Consider the following 19,061-nt stretch of genomic DNA (forward strand, 5'->3'; position numbering starts at 1 on the left):
CGGCCCAGCGGCGAACGTCCGTCCGCGCTTGGCGGCTGGGAGCATGCGCGCGGAGGGATCGTCCAGCGCAGTTCTCGAGAGGGCCGCGCCGCGAGCGCTCAGTTGCTGGGCAGACGCCGGCGCGCTCAGTTGCTGGGCAGACTTCTGCGCGCTCGCAGCCATGTCCGACTCCGAGGGGAGCGCCGCGGCCTTGCACGAGGCCCGGCCGTTGGACGAGGCCCGGCCTGATGAGAAGACGGTGCAGGTGCTCCGGGAAGTGGTGGGTACGGCCCTGTCGTCGAAGCCCGCGTCGGCGGGGCCCCGGGGACGGCGCCTGTGGGAAGAAAGAGGGCCTGGGGGGGGGGCGGGGGGGCTCAGCCATAGAATCCCTGTCCCCGGCCGCCGGGGACGGCTGCCACCCCAAGCCGCAGGATGCCCGTCAGGCGTGACTGTCGCCAGCCCGTGGGGCAGGCTGTCTCTGCTTGGGTGCCTGCCTGGCCCGCGCGAGGTTCTACAGGCCCGCAGTGCCGTCCCAGGCCCTCACCGGTTCGGAGCCGGTTTGAGCGGGCCGCGGGTGGACCTGGGGTGGATCACGCGGGCGGCTGTTGGCCGGGAGCGCGGGAGCGCGGGAGCGCGGAAGCGGGGCCGGGGCCTCCTGCGTCAGGTCAGTGTCCTTGCCTGGTGCCCCGGACGCGACGCACGAACACCGCGTTTACCTGATGGTGAGGGCGCGCTGCTGAGGGCGCAGAGGGACAGCCGGGCTGGCTGGTGGTGTGCTGGGTGTTTCTGTCTGCCGATGAGGGATGTGTGTCTGGGGCTTTCTCGTTCGGAGTCTATCGAGGCCATGGCAGTGACCGACTAAGAGAGGTGCGAAGGGTTCCGCTGACTGGATTTCTGGAAGAATCTGAGGAGAGGCGGCACTGATTCTTTCAGCATTGGGAGAGTTTGCCCAGTGCGGCCATCGGGCACAGGGTGGTGGTTCTTCACAGGTGTCTGGTGCGAGTTCGTTTGTTTTCACTGCCTCGACCTCCTCAGAGTTTGGGCTCTTTCACGTCTGGTGGTGCCGCGGTCCCTAGGCGCTAGGCGGCCCTCTCAGGTTAACCACTCAGTGGGCGTCCGGTCGATTCCAGGACTCTGGTAGTTCCGTTCTGGCATCTGCTGGAGTCTCCGTTTTCCTGTCTGGGTGTTGAGTGGCACGGGGCCGGGCAGGCGCCCTCGACCCCATCTAGTCTAGTCATGTTGTGATCCCGGCTCCCCAGCTCCTCAGGTCCTCAGGATCCTGGGTGCTTGCATTGCAGCCTGCGTTCTGGCCGACCACGGGTCTGAACCTAGCCCGCGGCCGTCGATCTTGCAGCGCGCGCTGGCTTTCCTGCCTACCCCAGCGGCTGGGCCTCCGACGCTCCTTCTTTCTGTGGGATTCCTCAGGAATGGCCTCGCTTTCACTTGGGATCCTCATTACTTGCGTCTCCTCTCTTTAAGGCTTCCCGGTGTACCGAGACTTTTGGTCATCTTTTCAAAGAACCAACTTTTGCTTTTGTTGCCTTTTCTCCATTTCCACAGTGTCTGCTATTTGTTTCTGCTCTAATCTTTCCTCCCTCCCCCTGCCAACTTCGGGTTTATTTCTTTGATTCCTTAATTTGTAAAGTTAGGCTGTTGATTGGAGGCGGTAGCGTGTTTTTTATTTTTATTTATTTATCTATCTATCGCCACAATCCCGAGTGCATTCTCCTCTTGGGATCCTGGGCATACGCAGGCACACGCACCCATCGTGTTTCCCAAGCCGTGTTTCCCAAGCCGTGTTTTTCAAGATCCGGGATTCAAACCTCAGACTCGTCCATCATGTGGGAATCTAGCACCTTCACCACCACGCCGCCTGCTGGTCCCATCCAGGTTTTTTCGGTTTGTTTGTTTTTAACAAAAATGTTTACACCTTTATATTTTGTTCTTAGCAGGACTTTGGCTGTGTCTCGTAGGTTTGGGTATGTGGTGCTTTCCTCTTTACTCATCTCTCAAACGTTTCTCACCTTCCTTGGGATTTCTCTCCTTGACTCGTAGCTCTTCTTTTCCTACCCGTTGGCTGTGTAAGTGTGTGCTGTCGGGCCAGCAAGTGGCATGCTGGTGAAGGCGCTGAATCCCATGTGCCAGACTGCCTGCTTTGAGTCCCGGACCTGGACCTAGTGGCCGGGTGCGTGTGAGTGCGTGCCCAAAATCCTGAGAGGAGACTGGGGGAGAAAGGATTGTGGATTCCCCCCTCCCCCTCCGTGATTTATCACATCCCTGCTCTCTCTGTCTGTCTCCAGAGAGTGCACGTGCCCTGTGGCAAAAATCTAAAAAGGTTTTAGTTTTTAAAGTGTACATGGTCTAATTTCCACAACTTTGTGAATTTTCCTGTACTCCTATTACTGATTTTTAACTTCATCCCATCATGGTCAGAGAAAATGCATGTAGAGTATCACTTACCTGAAATGTCTGGGACCAAAATGTTCCATCTTTTCCTCTCTTGTTTTGGAATGTTTGCCTATACAAAATGAGATGGCTCAGGGATGGGACCCAAGTCTAAACACAGAATTTGGTATACCCGAAACAGTTCTGTTTTGTATACGCTGTACGCGTGTAGCTTGAGGGCAGTCTTATACTGTGCGTGTGTATATATCCTTTTCTTTCCTTTTTTTTTTTTTTTTTTTTGCGAGAGAGGTTTTTGCTATAGAGCAAGTGCGCTCGCCAGACAGACAGAGACAGACCGAAAGCGAGAAACCACCTCCCGGGGGGGGTGGGGGTGGATGGCCATGCTACAGTCCCTTCTCCGTTCTCCTCTTGGGATCTTGGGCATATACACAAGCATGCCCGGCATGAGGTTGAAGCCACCGGGTCTGGGACTCGAACCCGCGGTCGACTAAGAGGGAGTCCAGCGATGTAACCATTACGCCATCTGCTGGTCCCAACTTTGCACTTTTGTGTCTGTTAAATGTTCTGTTGGTTTTTTTCCCCTGATCTCCCCCCTCCCACCCCCATGCATGTATTGATTTTGTTTGTTTGAGGGTTTTTGCCTTAGGGCACGTGCACTTGCCAGAGACAGACAAAGAGAAGGAAAGTGAGAAATCACACACACACCCTCACCCGGGGAGGGGATCGCCATACCACAACCCCTTCTCCATTATCCGCTTGGGATTTCCGGCACGTGTGCACATGCACCCAGCGTGAGTTTCAAGCCGCTGGGTCCGGGACTTGAACCACAGTAGGCCGTTGGGAGTCCAGCCCCCCGTAACCACCGTGCCACCTACTGACCCATGTATGTATAATGTTTTTGTTTGTTTGTTTGTTGTTTTAAAGTATGATTTAACTTTGTTCATTATTGTTATTTATTTATTTATGTTTTTAGTTTGACCAGAGAGTGAGAGAGAGAGGGAGAGAAAGAGAGAAAGGGCATGTGCGAAAGCAAGCTGCCAGGTCTAGGAGTTGTAACACGGTCAGCCGAGAGTCCAGCACCTCCACCACCTGCCGGCCCGTGTATATATATATAGTTTTTTGGTTTTTGGTTTTTTAGTTTATACGATTGTCCTTATTGCTGTTTAAGAATTATTTTATTTAACTTTGTTTATTTATTTAAATTTGACCAGAGAGAGAGAAAGTGAGAAAGGAAGCAAGCTGCCAGGTCCAGGACTCAAAGCGTGGTCGGCCATGTGGGAGTCTAGCCCCCATGCCACCTGCCGACCCCACGTATATATAATTTTTAATTGGAGCATTTTGACTGTGATCAGTCACATGGGGGTAGGTGTGGTTTTGGCTGTTTGAGCATTCAGGATTTGGGGGTGAGGGATGCTCAACCTGCACTCTGCTATCACAAGAGGTCAAGTCCCCGTTTTCTGTTTTGTGAAACTTGAACCAAACTATTAGTAATAGGAATGAGCTGGGCCTGAAGTCATCCGACTGGAGTCAGGGCGGTAGGGAGTACTTTGGTCCCCTGTTCTTTGGTCCCTTCCCCCCTTATTAATTAGTGAGAGATCGATTGGACTCACACATAGGCCGATTCTGTTTTTGTTTTTCTATTTATTTATTTTTTAATTTTCTAGAGGCCGTGTGCACTCTCCAGAGAGAGAGAGAGAGAGAGACAGACAGACCAGGCAGACAGAGAGGGAGAAAGCACCCCTCAACAGGGTGTGTTCACGTCGCTGTCCGTCCCTTCTCCTCTATTTCTCCACCCTGTCGGGATTGTGGACATGCACGCACATGTGTGTGTGGGATGTTTTACAGGCCGCCAGGGCTGGGATTCGAGCCGCACGGTTGGCCGCATGGGACCTAGCTTCTTAACCACCAGGCCATGGAACTGGCCCACACATAGGCCACTTTCTAAGAGCAGCAGTTATTTCCGCACTCGGTAGGGGCTTGGGTTCCTTGACCGTGAGAAATCTCTCAGGTTTTGACCATCCGGTTCCTAAAAGAGATCCATCTTAGGTAGTAGGATGAGGTCTTTGTCGAGTTTCTGATTAGTGAGGACACCACCTCAGCATGTGGAAGGAGTGCAGATGAAGTCAAGCCAGTGAAGCAATAATCACGTGAGAGTGGTGAGGCAACCCTGCCCGAAGCGCAGGATGCTCCACTGATAGAAGAGGGTGGTCTCAGAGCCCCCGGGCGGAGCGCAGGCGGGGAAGTTAGACTGTACTGGGCTGTAGAGCATCCCTCAGTGCTGGGAGCTGGGGAAGTCACAGGTGGTCCTGCATCCCTTCCTCTCGGATGGATTCTCCCCAGACCAGGAGGAATGACCCCGTTGCTTCTGGTCTGAGGAGACCAAGGGCTGAAGGGCAGCCTCGTGCACCCTGTGCCAAACTCGGGAGTCGCTTGCCTGCGAGGAGAGATGACCTGTGTCATGTCTGCTTTCAGCCACCCTACAGCGTGCAGCAGCTCTGCCGAGATCATGTCCGTGCTGTTTTTCTACACGATGAGGTACAAGCAGTTGGAACCGGAGAACCCAGACAACGACCGGTTCGTCGTCTCAAAGGTACACGAGCAGGGGAGTCCGGGGCCTGTTTGGACGCTTGCTGCTTAAACCCACATCCGAAAGCCACGTGCGGCAGCAAGGCCCGAAAGAGGCTCTTTATCGTTTCCTGCTTCTTCCTTTGTGTCGTGAATGTCCGACAGGTGTTCTGGTGAGGACTGCTTGGAACCACATGAGTGCCGCGTGGAGGGTGGCACGTGGCAGCTCGCTGCCCGCCCTTTCTCACTGTGGTACCGTGCCTCGCCCCACCTGGCACCACAGCCCCCGTGGGCTGGACAGTACTCTTCTCACTCCTCTGTGCCACCTGGGCAGAGGCCCAGGACACAGCAGATGCGACTCGCTGAGTCTGAGGAGAATCGTGTGGGCTTTGGAGGGACGTCCCGCCCCACCCATCAGCCAGCTTTCCTCCCGTTTCCCTGTGGATGTGACCTCACGTTGATGGGGTATCATCTCCTTAGACTGGGTACACTGCCAGCAACCTGGTGATGTTGAGGGTGAGGGGACAGGAACGAAAAGGAGCATTAAAGGCAAGCTTGACCTGAGAGCAGGTGGCTGGTTTGATGTGGTCGGAAAGTACACTGTGTCCCAGAGTGTACATTTAAAACCCAGCTAGGAGAGCTCTGTGTCCACACACAGAGACCAGCTCAGGGCAGCGGGAAGCAGGCGAAGGACAGCATCAAGCCACGGACTCGGCCGAAGCGTCCAGGGGGTCCCAGTTGTGACCCTTGTCTTGGCCTCTGAGACATATTCTCAAGTGGCTTGGCCAAAAATGATAAGGAAGGAAAGACAGACAGGCAGGTCTGTGTGTGTGTGTGTGTGTGTGTGTGTGTGTGTGTGTGTATTCAGAGAGACAAAGGACGTGAACGTGGTCTGTTGGAGTCACCTGGTGGGTTGAGGTGAAGGGCGTATGGACTTCTGTGCTGCATCTCATGACTCGCCTGTAAGCTCGAACTTCCCTTTTGGTACTGAAGAAAAGCATGTAGGCACAATGAGGACGTTTGGCCGAAGAGAGAGGAAGACGCCTACTCCGTCCTCTGACTGCTGCTGCGAGCCACTGGCCTCAGAGAGATCGAGGCTCTCTGGCCTGCAGTAGCGGCACCCCGGATGCTCTTGAGCTGTCGTCTTTTGTGTGTTCTTCAGGTGCAGGTAGAAAATGGGGAGAGGAGAGAAAAATTACACAGGCTAGTTCGCCGTGGCCGTGACTGGGACGGGGTCAGTTAGACGCGCCACAGGTGGGGGAGCGGCAGTGCCCTGGGCAGTGCCAGTCCTGAAGCCGGGGCTGGCCACTAGCTCCCGGATCCTTGGGACACACCGGGTGTCTAGTGCAGGAAGACTAGCGGCCAAGGCCTGGCGTCGCCCCTGACTGCCAGGTCCTTGGATCCCCTTAGAGCCGTCAGTGCTGAAGGAGCCCAAGTGAGGAGATTTAGGACCCTCAGCCCACAGGCCTCTGTTCTTGTGGCATCAGTTCTTTTGTCTCTTCCCACCAGCAGGCCCAGAAAATACCCAGAGGCCTCTGTGCTCAGGACTTCATCCCCAGGGCACATCTTGTGCCGGCACGAGAGAGGGAGGATTGCCATCTGGGAGAGCAGTCCCATTGGGTACCCCTGGGACCTTGTGTGCGTCTTCACTCTAGCCCGGACTCCCTCTGAATCGGGTCTTCCCGCCTCCCTTCACTCCCCCCAGCGTCAGGGCTCTTGGGAAAGAGAAGGGCCCCCCAGACATGGGGGCGGTGCTTCTGCCAGGCCAGGCATCCTGCTGATTCCCCACCAACTTCTTAGCTTGTCCTTTAAGCCTCTTGCCACCTGAGGGAGCTCTTGTCTTCGTGGTACCCTTGAGGTGAAGCCTTGTGGTGGCCTCATCTGCCCCACCCAGTCTTCATGGCCTGGGGGTGGGAGCAGAGTTGGTCTGAGCGCTGAGCCCAGGCTCTGCCTGAGGGGCAGGCAAGGCCACTGGGAGCCAGAACTCATTACAGGAGTGAGGCGGGAGCCACAGGGGAGGCAGGTCGAGCCAGGCAGGGATAGATGTGCTCAGAAGAGATTTGAATCAGGCAGCTCTGCTGGGCTAGAGATGCAAAACTGAGAGGGAGTCTCGGGGGTCACTGTGCTTGTGAAGGAAACCAGAGCAGGTCACAAGAGCCCAGGGAGGCGGAGTCGAGGGGAGAAAGCAAGAAGGGGGCAGGGAGAGCAGAGGGTAATGAGCACCAGTTCCTTTATCTGTGGGAAGAACCCAAGGACACACAGACCTCCACTTGAATGGAGTGGACATTGGAACAGAGGAAGGGGGATGGGCAGGACATAACCCCGGGAACAGATAACATGTCAGGTAGGGCTAAGCGATCTAGAACAAGCGGAGCAGAGGGGGTAGAGGACACCAGTGGAAACAAAGTGGCCAGAAAGTCTCCATGCTGATGTTTGAGCAGAGGTTTGGAAGAGGTGGAGAATGAGCCGTGCCCCCCATCTATTCATGGGCACTCGGGTAGAGGGAGACAGGAGTGCTAAAGCCCTGAGGTGGGCATGTGCCCAGAGTGGGGGGGGGTGGGGTGCGGGGAGTGGGTAGGAGATGATAAAGCTGGATTGGGCGGGCCGGTAGGAGAACATGAGCTCTGCTTGGGAGGAGTTGGGAAGACCTTGTGTGGTGAGCCAGCTGAACATTCAGGTTTTTGTTTGTTTGAAGGTTTCTGCCATAGAGCATGTGTGCTTGCCAGAGAGAGACAGTGAGAAATCACACCCCTCCCCTGGGAGGGGGTGGGATGGCCAGGCCACAGTCCCTTCTCCTCCATTGTCCTCTTGGGATCCTGGGCGTCTGCTTGGGAGGAGTTGGGAAGACCTTGTGTGGTGAGCCAGCTGAACATTCAGGTTTTTGTTTGTTTGAAGGTTTCTGCCATAGAGCATGTGTGCTTGCCAGAGAGAGACAGTGAGAAATCACACCCCTCCCCTGGGAGGGGGTGGGATGGCCAGGCCACAGTCCCTTCTCCTCCATTGTCCTCTTGGGATCCTGGGCGCGCACGCACGTGCCAGGTGTGGTTTTCAAGCCACCGTGTCCCGGACTCACACCGCGGTCGGCCAGGTGGGAGTCCAGCGCCTTAACCCCCACACTGCCTGCTGGCCCTGGAGGCAGCCGAAGTTTTTTTTATTTTGTTTTGTTAGAGACATTTTTGCTGTAGGGCCCATCCGCTCACCAGAGACAGAGCCAGACAGGGAAAGAAAGCGAGAAATCACCCCCCAGGAGGGATGGCCAGGGTACAGTCTCTTCTCCTCCATTCTCCTCTCGGGATCTCGGGGGGGGGGTGCGCACAGACACAAGTAGCGTGTGTTTCTAGCCACCGAGTCCAGGACTCGAACCGCGGTCGACTTCGTGGGAGTCCAGCAACGTAACCATTATGCCATCTGCTGGTCCTGCCAGCTGAAGTTTTAACAGGCTTCCCCGGGTGGCCAGGTTGTGCGAGGCTATGGAGGCAGCACTGGGGGTGGGGTGGCACAGAGGCCACTGCAAGGACCGAGGCAAGAGATGCTTGGTAGCCAGGCTAAAGTGTTAGCAGCAGAAACTCTTGAATCGATTGAGCGTGCCTGAACACTTGGGAGTGGGGACCACCCCGTCGGCGCAGCAACCCTTGGACACAGCCTTGGGGCCCTCAGACGGCCATGTTCACTCCATGGGACGGAGACGACTTCCATGTGTCCAGGCAGGGTGTCGGTTGAGGGGGCATGGGTCGGCACTTCCGGGCGGACCCTCCTAAGATCTCGATTGACACCAGTTTGCCCAACCCGACAAGTCGACTGCCTTTGGTGTTGGTGGTCTCGGCTTCAGAGCCTGTACTTTCCCCCAGCTTGAGCCTCTGGTTTGGGGGGTGGGGGCGGTGTGGAAGGGTGGAGGAAAGGACAAGCATCATGCCTCACGTTTTCTGCGTCGCACACAGGCTCGTTCCTCTGTGCTCCCGGAACTTCGGTCCCCCTCACCAGTCTGTATGGATTTCCTACAGCTCCCTGGCGTTGATGACAGGCGTCTTCCTCGCCTTTGTCACCCTCTTTCTAGCCCAGGCAGGCCCCGGGCCTGACTCGCAACCCAGATGCCTCTAACATGGGTCTGAGATGTGGGGTGCACGCGGATGTGGTGAAGAGGGCTTCTTCGCCCAGATGGGTGGGAGATGCTGCCCAGCGCCGTGTCCTGCCCCTGTGCCTAGGTTCATTGGGTCCCTTCTCTCTCACAGAGACTGTCGATTGTTGATGTGGCAACTGGATGGCTCGGGCAAGGACTGGGGGTCGCGTGCGGTATGGCATACACTGGCAAGTACTTTGACACGGCCAGGTAAGGTGCTTACCCAGGAAACACTTAACTGCCCCACCGCGCATCCCCCTCCGGGGGGTGTAGGTGGGAAAGAGCCCCGACGGACCAGTCCCCATTCTGGCCTCTGGCGACCACTCTGGAAGGTACTCGGTCACGCTGCTTCCACTCTCTGGGCAGTCATCCCGCTCTACTTCTCAGGAGCCTGCCAACGTTTGACAGCGATCCTTGCCTCTCCCAGGTCTTACCCTGGGGTCGTAGTGAGTTTTTACAGACTTCAGAGTGTTTCACTGGGGCCCGGGACGTGGTTTATTGACATAGGTGTTTCACGTGGCTTCTGCTGGAGGAATTTACCTTTCCAGCAGCGCCTGTGCTCCTGAGGGAGGATGTTTCGATGTTTGGGGGACTGTCAGTAAAATGGCCGGATCAGAGGAGGAGAGCGTCCGTGCCTGAAGGGACAGAGCAGGAGGACATAGGCGTGGGGGTTGACTGGGTCATAGGGAAGCGGATGTCCTCCTATTCCCCTCTGCCTTCTTGTTCGTCAATGGGGAGAAGCAGCAGAACTACCTAAAAGCGGCCTTCCAGCTGGCAAAACCCCTCTTGGGACACCCAGCTGTGAAAGCTGGACCGCGTGGACTGGCCGTGTTGATGAGGAAAGCCCACATAGGACCCTCACACTCTGAGGCAGCCTGTCCCTTCTGTTCCTTTGCCTCTCTCCTTGCTCAAGTGGCCCAGCACGGCCCTGAACCTCTCTTGGCTTGCTGCAGCTACCGGGTGTTCTGCCTCCTGGGAGACAGCGAGTCCTTGGAAGGCTCCGTGTGGGAGGCCTTGGCCTTCGCTTCCCACTACAGTCTGGACAACCTCGTGGCCATCTTTGACGTGAACCGCCTGGGACACGGTGGCAGCTTGCCCCCTGAGCACAGCATAGACATCTGTCAGAAGCGCTGTGAAGCCTTTGGGTAACGGTGTCCTCTCTTGCTTCACCTTCTTTTTGTCCTGCCCTCCTCCATCTCCCGTAACCGGCCACGTCCTCTGTTGCCAGGTGGAATACTTATGTGGTGGATGGCCGCGATGTGGAGGTGCTGTGCCAGGTCTTCTGGCAGGCAGCTCAGGTGAAGAAGAAGCCTACTGCTGTGATTGCCAAGACCTTCAAGGGCCGGGGCGTGCCAAGTAAGCCAGCATTTCCTTTCCTGCCAGCGGTCGTTACAGATGCCCGTCTGCAGGACGTAAGCGGCGGAAGGAAGCTCAGGCTGGCCGGGCTGAGACGACTTCCTCAGTAGGCAGTGATTACACCTTCAAAGTGTGTTAGAGGCCCGGCTTGCTCTTGCCCTCACTAGATGGCTTGTCTGCACAGGGTTGGAGGGGAAGCCCCAATACCTAGCAAGTAAATAGTGCTCTTTTACCTGCATGAGGGAGTGGCTAGGGTAGGCCATCGGTTAGAGGAGGGCTGGCAGGGCACAGTCACCAGGTGAATCCTGGGTCGGGAAGCGTGCTGTGCGTGGGAGCAGGCGCAGAAAGAAGGGTGTGTGTACATAGAAGCTTGCTGAGGCCCAGGTTCCAGAAGAATGCATGGGGAGCTAGGAAAGGGAGAGGCAGCGGGGGGAGGGTGTGTGTGTGTGTGTGTGTGTGTGTGTGTGTGTGTGTGTGTCTCGTGAGACACCTGAAGTTGTTCTTCTCAAGTTTATAAACAGTCGCAAAAGTAGAATGAAATGGTGGTGTGTCTCCTCCCCAAGATGCAGTCTTACTCTGACACCACCCCTAGTTTGGTAAAGGATGCCTTTACCGGCATGTTCCTGGCAGAAGCTGGATGTTGTCGTCGTCTCTGCCTCCCTTTCCTCTGTATCCCCGTCCGCACTTTCCGTCCATTCAAGTGTTCTCTCAGATCCGTCCACTCCTCCCCATCTTTCCTGTCCGTGGCAGTCGCCAAGCCCTCGTCATCTCTCCCAACTGCAGCATCTCTTTAGAGGGACCTTTGTACCTCCAGCTCCTTTTCCTCCACACTGTTGTTCTTGTCACTGCCACCACACACTTGCCTTCTTCCTTATCCTTTTAAGTTTTTGCCATGGGGCACATAATGCATGGGAGAGGGAGAGGGAGGGAGAGAGGGAGGGAGGGAGGGAGGGAGGGGCAGAGAGAGACCACCCCCCAGGGATATGGCCGTCCCACAATTCCTTCTCGTCCCATCTTCCTCTTGGGGTTTTGGGCACTCACATACACATGCCCGGCGTGATTCTTCAAGCTGCTGGGTCCAGGTCTGGGACTCAAGCCATGCAGTTGGCCGTGTGGGACCCGGAGCCTTAATCTCCATGCCACCTGCTGGCCCACCACCACGCGCTTTCTAAAACAGAGCTTGTCAGTCACTTCCGCTACTCTAAACCCTTCAGTGGTCTCCCATCTTGCTTTGGGTAGAACTCAAAAGTCCTTGTCAGCCACCCTCCACGGTCTGCCCTCCCTGTCCTTCCAGCTTGTTCTCCTCACTCACCCCTCCAGTCAGCAGCAAATGGGCCAGCGGTCCCCAGAAGGGCCTCTGAGGGTACGGCTCAGTCCCGACCGTTCTCTCTGAACACAGTACCATCCCAGGCCCTCTGTGCCAGACTCTTCACTTAACTCGAGTCTCAGGCTGACAGCCCTTCTGTCAGGATGGCGTTCAGATGACCTAACAGGCGCCCGTCACGTAGTCACAGACCGAAGGTCTTTTATTTGTGTCGTTGCAGGTGTTGAGGATACCGAAAGTTGGTATGGAAAGCCAATGTCCAAGGAAAGAGCAGATGCGATTATCAAGCTGATTGAGAGCCAAATACAGACCAATCGGAGTCTCATACCCAAACCCCCCATTGAGGACTCACCTATAATCAGCATCGCGGATATAAAAATGACCACTCCGCCCATTTACGGAGTTGGCGACAAGGTGGGCAGAAAGGTGGATAGTTGAGAAAGTCGTGCAGGTCGGCTGCTTTATTCTGTAATTTTCTTCCTAAATACACAGAATTCCCTTTTCTTCTGGTCTCCACAGACAAAACGACGATTAGGCAATGTGCCGTTAACTGGCCGTAATAACCAATAAAGACGGGTTTGCCTTCTCTTTTGTTAGCTCTGATTTTGATCCTTTGCTTTCACACTTCGGTCTGAATTTTCTCATTGGTCACTTGCTACTTAGTAGCACCTGGTGCTGTGTGGCTTTTTCTTGCTTCCTGATGTTGGTTTGCACCCCGTGCATGAAACTGCCACTATGCTGTGTCCACCCGAAGTGGGGAGGGGTGGGGGGAGGCTGATCTTCTAAACTTACTCTCTGTACTGCCTGAGGAAGCAGACCAGTTCATCAGAAAGGAATCAGAGTAGGCACGGAACCCTGAACAGAGAAGGCCTTTCTGGGTTTACTTATTTTTTCAAAGGAGTTACTGGGTCGTTTGGAGAGTTATGACGTGTCTTTCTATGCAAAAAAAGTCCATGATTTTTCTAGTGACTCAGTGTTCATTTCATTTATTTATTTATTTATTTATTTATTTATTTATTTTTGCTACAGGACACATGATGTCACCAGAGACAGATAGAGCTAAGGGCGGAGTGGGGTGAGATGAGAAAGCTAGCCGCCAGGTCCAGGACTTGAATGACTGTTGGCCATGTGGGAGTCCAACACCTTATCCACCATGGCATCTGATGGGCCCTTGGGGCTTTTTGTTTTTAATCACTTTTCAAATCCATTTATTTATTTATTTTAATTTGTTCAGAGAGGGTTAGAGAGGTGAGGGGGGCGGGGAGTGTGAGTGAGAAAGCAAGCCGCCAGGTCTGAGACTCGAACCATGGTCAGCCATGTGGGAGTCCTGCGCCCTTTTAACCACCACGCCACCTGCTGGCCCTATTAATCACTTTTCTTTTTGGAGAGGTTTTTGCTATAGGATGTGTACGCTCGCCAGAAAGACAGAGACAGAAAGCGAGAAGTAACTCCCCGGGGGAAATGGCCACGCCGCAATCCCTTCTTCTCCATTCTCCTCTCGGGATCTTGGGCACGCACGCACACGCGCCCGGCGTGAATTTAAGCCACCGGGTCCGGGACGCAAACCGCGGTCGACTACACGGGAGTTCAACGACATAGCCATTATGCTAACTGCTGGTCTCATTAATCACTTTTTTTAAAATTAAGAAATTCTGCCTTTTGATTTATTTATTTATTTATTTTTCCAGGCTGATTTCACATTTTACATAAAGTCTGGGTTGTGATGTATATATTTTCAACAGAGATGTTTCTTTCTGTTAAATGTTTCCTCCCTTTGCACCTCACAGTCGCCCACTACCTAACCCACTCTGAACCAACCACTGCCCTCCCTTACAGTTTCTGGTACAAGCACTGAATCCCCTGTACTGTTGTATCTCTCTGCTATCGTATCTTCAGATCGTTCCATTTCTGCCCTGAGTACAGATATTTGGTACATGTCGAGTGGGGATATACAGTGTGTATCTTTCAAAGTACACCTCACTTTGTCCAACAGTAAGTCTTCCATAGTCATCCACTTGGAATCAAATGGTAGGGCCTCATTGTTTCTTATAGCTGTGTAATGTTCCGTAGTATGTATGCACCCAGTCATCAGGTCTTGGACACTTAGGTTGATTCCTTGTTTCAGCAATTGTTTGTTTATTTCATATTACATTTAGTCACATATTTCTTTTTATTTATTTAAATAAAAGAAAGACAGAGAGACAAGAGTGGGAAAGTGAGAAAGCAAGCCACCAGGTCCAGGACTTGAACCAGTCAGCCACGTGGGAGTCCTGCGCCGTTAATCACCACGCCACCTGCTAGCCCCATCACATACATCTTTACGGTGCATGACATTTCTTTTTCCAGCACGATTACCATGCATATCAGTCAAGACAAAGATATTATACTCCACATCCTCATCAACAAATAGCTTTTCATTTTTTTTCCAGATGATTATTATTATTATTTCTCTTTCTCTTCTTATTTAAACATTCACTCGCTACACATCATTTGACTGGTAAAGAGAATTTACCTAACATTAAATACTTCTCAGACCAGTCCAGCTGAAAATACTATACATATTACCCTCGACAGATAATAAACCTTTTCTGTGTCCCACAAATGTCATACCTATTTTTCTCCTGATTGCCTTCTCTATGGTCTCCCATTCTCCCTCCCTCCCTAGGCCCACACTGTCTTCAGCGTCCATAACTGTTTTCACTGCCTTTATGCCCTCCAGTATTTCAATCTCTACCATAGAGTGTGGCTAGTCGGTATATATTAAGCAGATACATGCAATATCTACCTTTCGTAGCCTGGCTTGCTTCACTCAGCAGTAAATCCTGCATATTCGGCCACTTTCTATCAAATGCCAGGGTCTTGTTGTTTTTTGTACCTGAATAGTATTCCATAGAGTATATGTGCCATGCTTTTTCTTTTTCTTTTTTTTCTTTTTGAGAGGTTTTTGCTATAGGGTGCGTACGCTCGCCAAAAAGACAGAGACGGGCAGAAAGCGAAAGATCACCCCCCCAGGGGGGATGGCCACGCCGCAATCCCTTCTCCTCCGTTCTCCTCTTGGGGATCTTGGGCACGCACGCACACGCGCCCGACCTGAGTTTAAGCCACCGGGTCCGGGACTCGAACCGCGGTCGACTACGTGGGAGTCCAGCGACATAGCCATTATGCTAACTGCTGGTTCCGAAAATTTTTTTTTTTAATCTTTCCTTTCCATATGAAGGATAGTCTTGCTGAGTGTAGTATTCTTGGTCGAAATTGTTTTTCATTTTAACACTTTGACTATATTTCCCCATTCTTCCGTTGCCCGCATTGTTTCTTTTTGTTGACGTTGTTAACATACAGAAATTGATTTAATTATATTGTATAAAAACAGCCTATATGTCTAAGTAGCACGTGTATAATATCCATAACATTTTAATCACTTATTTGTTTTTCTTTAAAATGTATTTATTTATTTTATATTCATTCACTGAGCATCATCACAGCATACACAATGCGATTTTTCATCCTGAATCCACTCTATGGTGGCTTAATCATACACGGTATCGTCAACAAGTAATTTTTCACGTCTTGTTTCTTACATATCTGTGTGTGTGTGTATGTGTGTGTGTGTGTGTCTGTGTGTGTGTGTCTGTGTATGTATGTATGTGTATGTATTTTCCCCCTCTGTTTCTCACCCTGTCGTTTCCCACCCTCCTCCCAAACTGTCTCTGGTATCTACAGTTGCTTTCTATTCCTACCCCCACTCCCTACATTTTATTGATTCACAAAATATCTTAATTATTCTAACTACTTCCAATAGCAAGTTTGGCTGATGTATACATACCTGTAAGCACATGTCTGACTTCAGGCATGGATCTCTGAGTAGAATGAACATACTATAAAGTAGCACCTAGCTGAGGCTAAATAGCTTACTGCAGTCATTATTAAATAGGTATTTTTAATAAATTTTTTAATTTCAAAAAAAAAACAAGTTTTAGCTTCAGAAAATCAAAATCAAAATAAAAGTTAAGAGAACTTTGCTTAAGACTTAAAAATCCAGGAAACAAGGTAGGGTTCTGTTCAAGTAGCAGGTACATGAACGTATTGACAGTTCGAGACAAGACAAAAGTCCTTAAATCTGGAAAACAAAGCATAGAAGAAACTCGGTAAGGTTTTAGTCAAAAGTCATAAGATTCTCTTTCACCAGTTCATTCTCATGTACTTAAATCTATCTTCTGTTGTGGTCCGAGCTCTCTGTTAAAATTCTGGAAGGTAACGTCCGACCCCAGACTTGCCCCTACCGTTAGGTTGGCCATCTGCTTAGTTGTTTTTGAACTCTTATTTCTGTGTGTCTGTATTTAGTTTTCCTGATACAGCACTCCCTTTAGAACGTCTTGGAGAGCTGGTCTGGTGTTGGTAAATTCTTTCAGGTTTTGTTTATCTGAGGATGTTCTTGTCTTTTCTTCCCATACGAAGGATAATATTGCCGGGTATAGTATTCTTGGCTGAAATTGTTTTTCACTTAACACTTTGAGTATATCTTCCCATTTTTCCCTCGCTCACGTGGATTCCGACGAGAGAGGTCCGCGGTTAGCCTGGCGGGATATCCTTTGTAGCTAACTTGACCTTTTATCTCTTGCCGATCTTAGTATCTTGTCTTAGTCTGTGGTTTTGGCCAACCTGGCTATAAAGTGTCTTCCGTTTTAGTCTTCGAAAGTAATTTTTCACAGCTCAGGTTCAGTAGGCATCTCAGAAGCCTGTGTTTTTGCCTCTCCGCTCAAGAAATGGGGTCTGGAGGGGCAAGTCTCAGCAAGAAATCTTCCGTATTAGTCCTCGAAAGTAGTTTTTCAGAGCTCAAGTTCAGTAGACATCTCAGAGGCCTGCGTTTTTGCCTCTCCTCCTTGCGTGCATTGTTTCTGACGAGAGGTCCGATGTTAGCCCGATGGGATAACCTTGGTAAGTCACTTGATGTTTCCCTCTTGCCGATTTTAGTATCTTGTCTTTGTCTGTGGTTTTGGCCATTCTGGCTATGATGTGCCTTGGAGAAGATCTTGTTGGGTTTGACTCTGTTTGGGGTCCTATGTATTGCTCAGGTCTGGATAGTTGAATGCCTCTCTAGGCTTGGAAAGTTTTCTTCCAGGATTTCATGGAATAGATTATCAATGGCCTTGTTATTTTCTCCCTATTCTGGGATACCAGTTATCCGGATGTTTGGGTGCTTGGTGATAGCCTAGTATTTCTGGTATCTTGTCCTCATTTTTCTTGGCTGTTTTCTCAGGCTTTTTGATATATATATATTTTTTTTTTCAGTCTGAAAACAGCCACTGTTTGTTTACTGACCAGATTACAGAAATAATCATGGTGGATACCCTAGTTCATCCTTTTAATAAGTCTGTCGATCTGGTCTTCCCTGTTGCCAGCATCTCCACCTTCTACAAAATGGGTGGTCTTTTTCTTCATTCCACCTCGTGGAGAAGACCATTTGAAGGGCCACCGGAAGGTATTTGCTTCTTTGAAGCGTTTTCTGAGAGTATAGATGTCATGAATCAGATCCTCCATGCACATGATGCCGAATTTACCAAGAGATCGAGCAATCGAAGACTTATCTGTCAAAGCAATTCGCTGCTTAATGATTTTGCCATAGCCACGTTTGTAGGTCAGTTCATTTGCTGACTTCAGGTTCGGGTACTCCCATGCAATATATGGCTCCACAATTCTCAGCATGTTGATTGAGGCCTTGTTGAGTTTAACAAAGGTGCCATTGAAGATCTGGCGAAGGCGAAGAAGCTGCAACACCTTTCGAACACAACACCCTTTGAACCTTTGGGCTCACTCCATTGATCCCTCTGACCCCGATGACAAACGCCAGTTTTGGGTTCTGCAGGTACATAGAAGTTGCCAGCTTTTCTTGCCATCCTGGCCACACAAATCTCTGTTCTGTACGTCTGTCCCTATGCCTTATGATTATTGCTTAGCTTCTTCATAGTTAAGCTTCCTCCTTGCCTTTCGAAGCATCTTTTGAGCAAACTTCTTTCTCAGGCGCTCGATCTTCAGCTCTGCAAAAGTCCTTCGCTTTTTCTTAAGGGTTTCTGGCACCGCAGGAACCTTTTTCTTGGTGGCTTCCGCCGCAGCAGGAGCCTTTTTCTTGGTTTCTGCCACAGCAGGAACCTTTTCTTGGTTTCTGCCGCAGCAGGAACTTTCTTTTTCTTCTCTTGAACGCCCTCCATGGTTCCAACCGGAAAGGGGACGGCCTTTTTGATCATTTTTTCTAGGCCAGAGGTTTTGTATTCTACATTCGAGGTTTGATCTTCTGCGTGATCTAATCTACTGTTAATATTTTCAAGGAAGGTTTTAATTTCCTGTATCACATTCTACATCTCTAACAATTCTGTGTGATTCTTTTTTATGGTGTCTATTTCTTCTTTCAAATCGTAAAAGGACTTCCTCATCTCCTGGAGCTCGTCGTCCCTTTTCTCTCCTATCTCACTTAGTTTGGTCACTACAGATGTTCTGAATTGTTTATTCGACATTTCCACGAATTCCACTGTGTTGTCTGTGGGTGATGAGGAATTGAGGTTTTTCCCTTCGTGGGGGTGGGGGGAGACTTTTTTTTCGTTGCTCATATTTCTTGTGCCTCTTCAATGGTTTCTAGTCATCTGGTGATCTGTACGTTCCTTCCTGAATTATTCAAGGTATCTCTGAGCATTCAGAGGCGTGCAGGTGTAGGCAGTTGGTGATCTCTCTTCTGCTCTGCCTTCCCATTGCTCACCAGCACCTTGCACCGCTGTCAACTGTCCCGGGTGACCCAAAGTCCTCCCTGTTTCTAGAGACCAGGTGCGGCTGAAACTGAGCCACTGACCTTCAGCTCGGTAACAAAGAAGAGATCCTGTGGTGCACAACTATACAAAATGCCAACGTCCTGAGAGTTCAAAGGTGGGGGAGGGGAGGGGATGAACCACGGGTCACAGCCATTAAGCCCTCCAGCCACAGGCAAGGCCCTTTGCTGGACCGGGTGTCCGGATGGGGCGGGGAGGGGCACAAGCTCGTCTCAAAGTCCCAAGCAACAAACCGGGAGAGTCCGAAGGCGAGTGGGGGAGGGGATGAACCTCGGGTCCCATCCGTTAAGCCCTCCAGCCGGATGCGGCCTGCCGTCCCGTGTTTCAGTAATTGTGAACAATGCCACAATAAACGTGGACGTGCAAGTGTCTTTCTGACTGATTTTGTATCCTTTGGGTAAATACCAAGGAGTGGGATTACGGGGTCATATGGTAGTTTTGCATGTAGGAACGTCCATGTTGTTTTCTGTAGACGTGGTGCTAATCTACATTCCCACCC

General features: G+C 51.4%; 1 protein-coding gene across 2 annotated transcripts in view; it reads left to right on the top strand.

Annotated features, from left to right (window-relative positions):
• The first annotated feature begins 638 nt into the window (after window positions 1-638).
• Window positions 639-19,061, top strand: part of TKTL1 (transketolase like 1) — a 37,824-nt gene continuing 19,401 nt past the window's right edge. Inside the window, exons 1-6 of one of the 2 annotated variants that reach the window (XM_006166986.2) lie at window positions 639-701; window positions 4,858-4,975; window positions 9,180-9,277; window positions 10,021-10,212; window positions 10,296-10,423; window positions 11,968-12,161. In XM_006166986.2, coding sequence (XP_006167048.1) covers window positions 4,892-4,975; window positions 9,180-9,277; window positions 10,021-10,212; window positions 10,296-10,423; window positions 11,968-12,161 — 696 coding nt within the window. In that variant the 5' untranslated portion in view covers window positions 639-701; window positions 4,858-4,891. Of the gene's footprint in view, window positions 702-4,857; window positions 4,976-7,207; window positions 7,295-9,179; window positions 9,278-10,020; window positions 10,213-10,295; window positions 10,424-11,967; window positions 12,162-19,061 lie in introns of those variants that run through there. The other variant, XM_006166987.1, reaches the window with a different exon arrangement.

This window comes from Tupaia chinensis, unplaced genomic scaffold (assembly GCF_000334495.1).
Source record: "Tupaia chinensis unplaced genomic scaffold, TupChi_1.0 Scaffold144382_1, whole genome shotgun sequence".
Taxonomy (NCBI): Eukaryota; Metazoa; Chordata; class Mammalia; order Scandentia; family Tupaiidae; genus Tupaia; species Tupaia belangeri.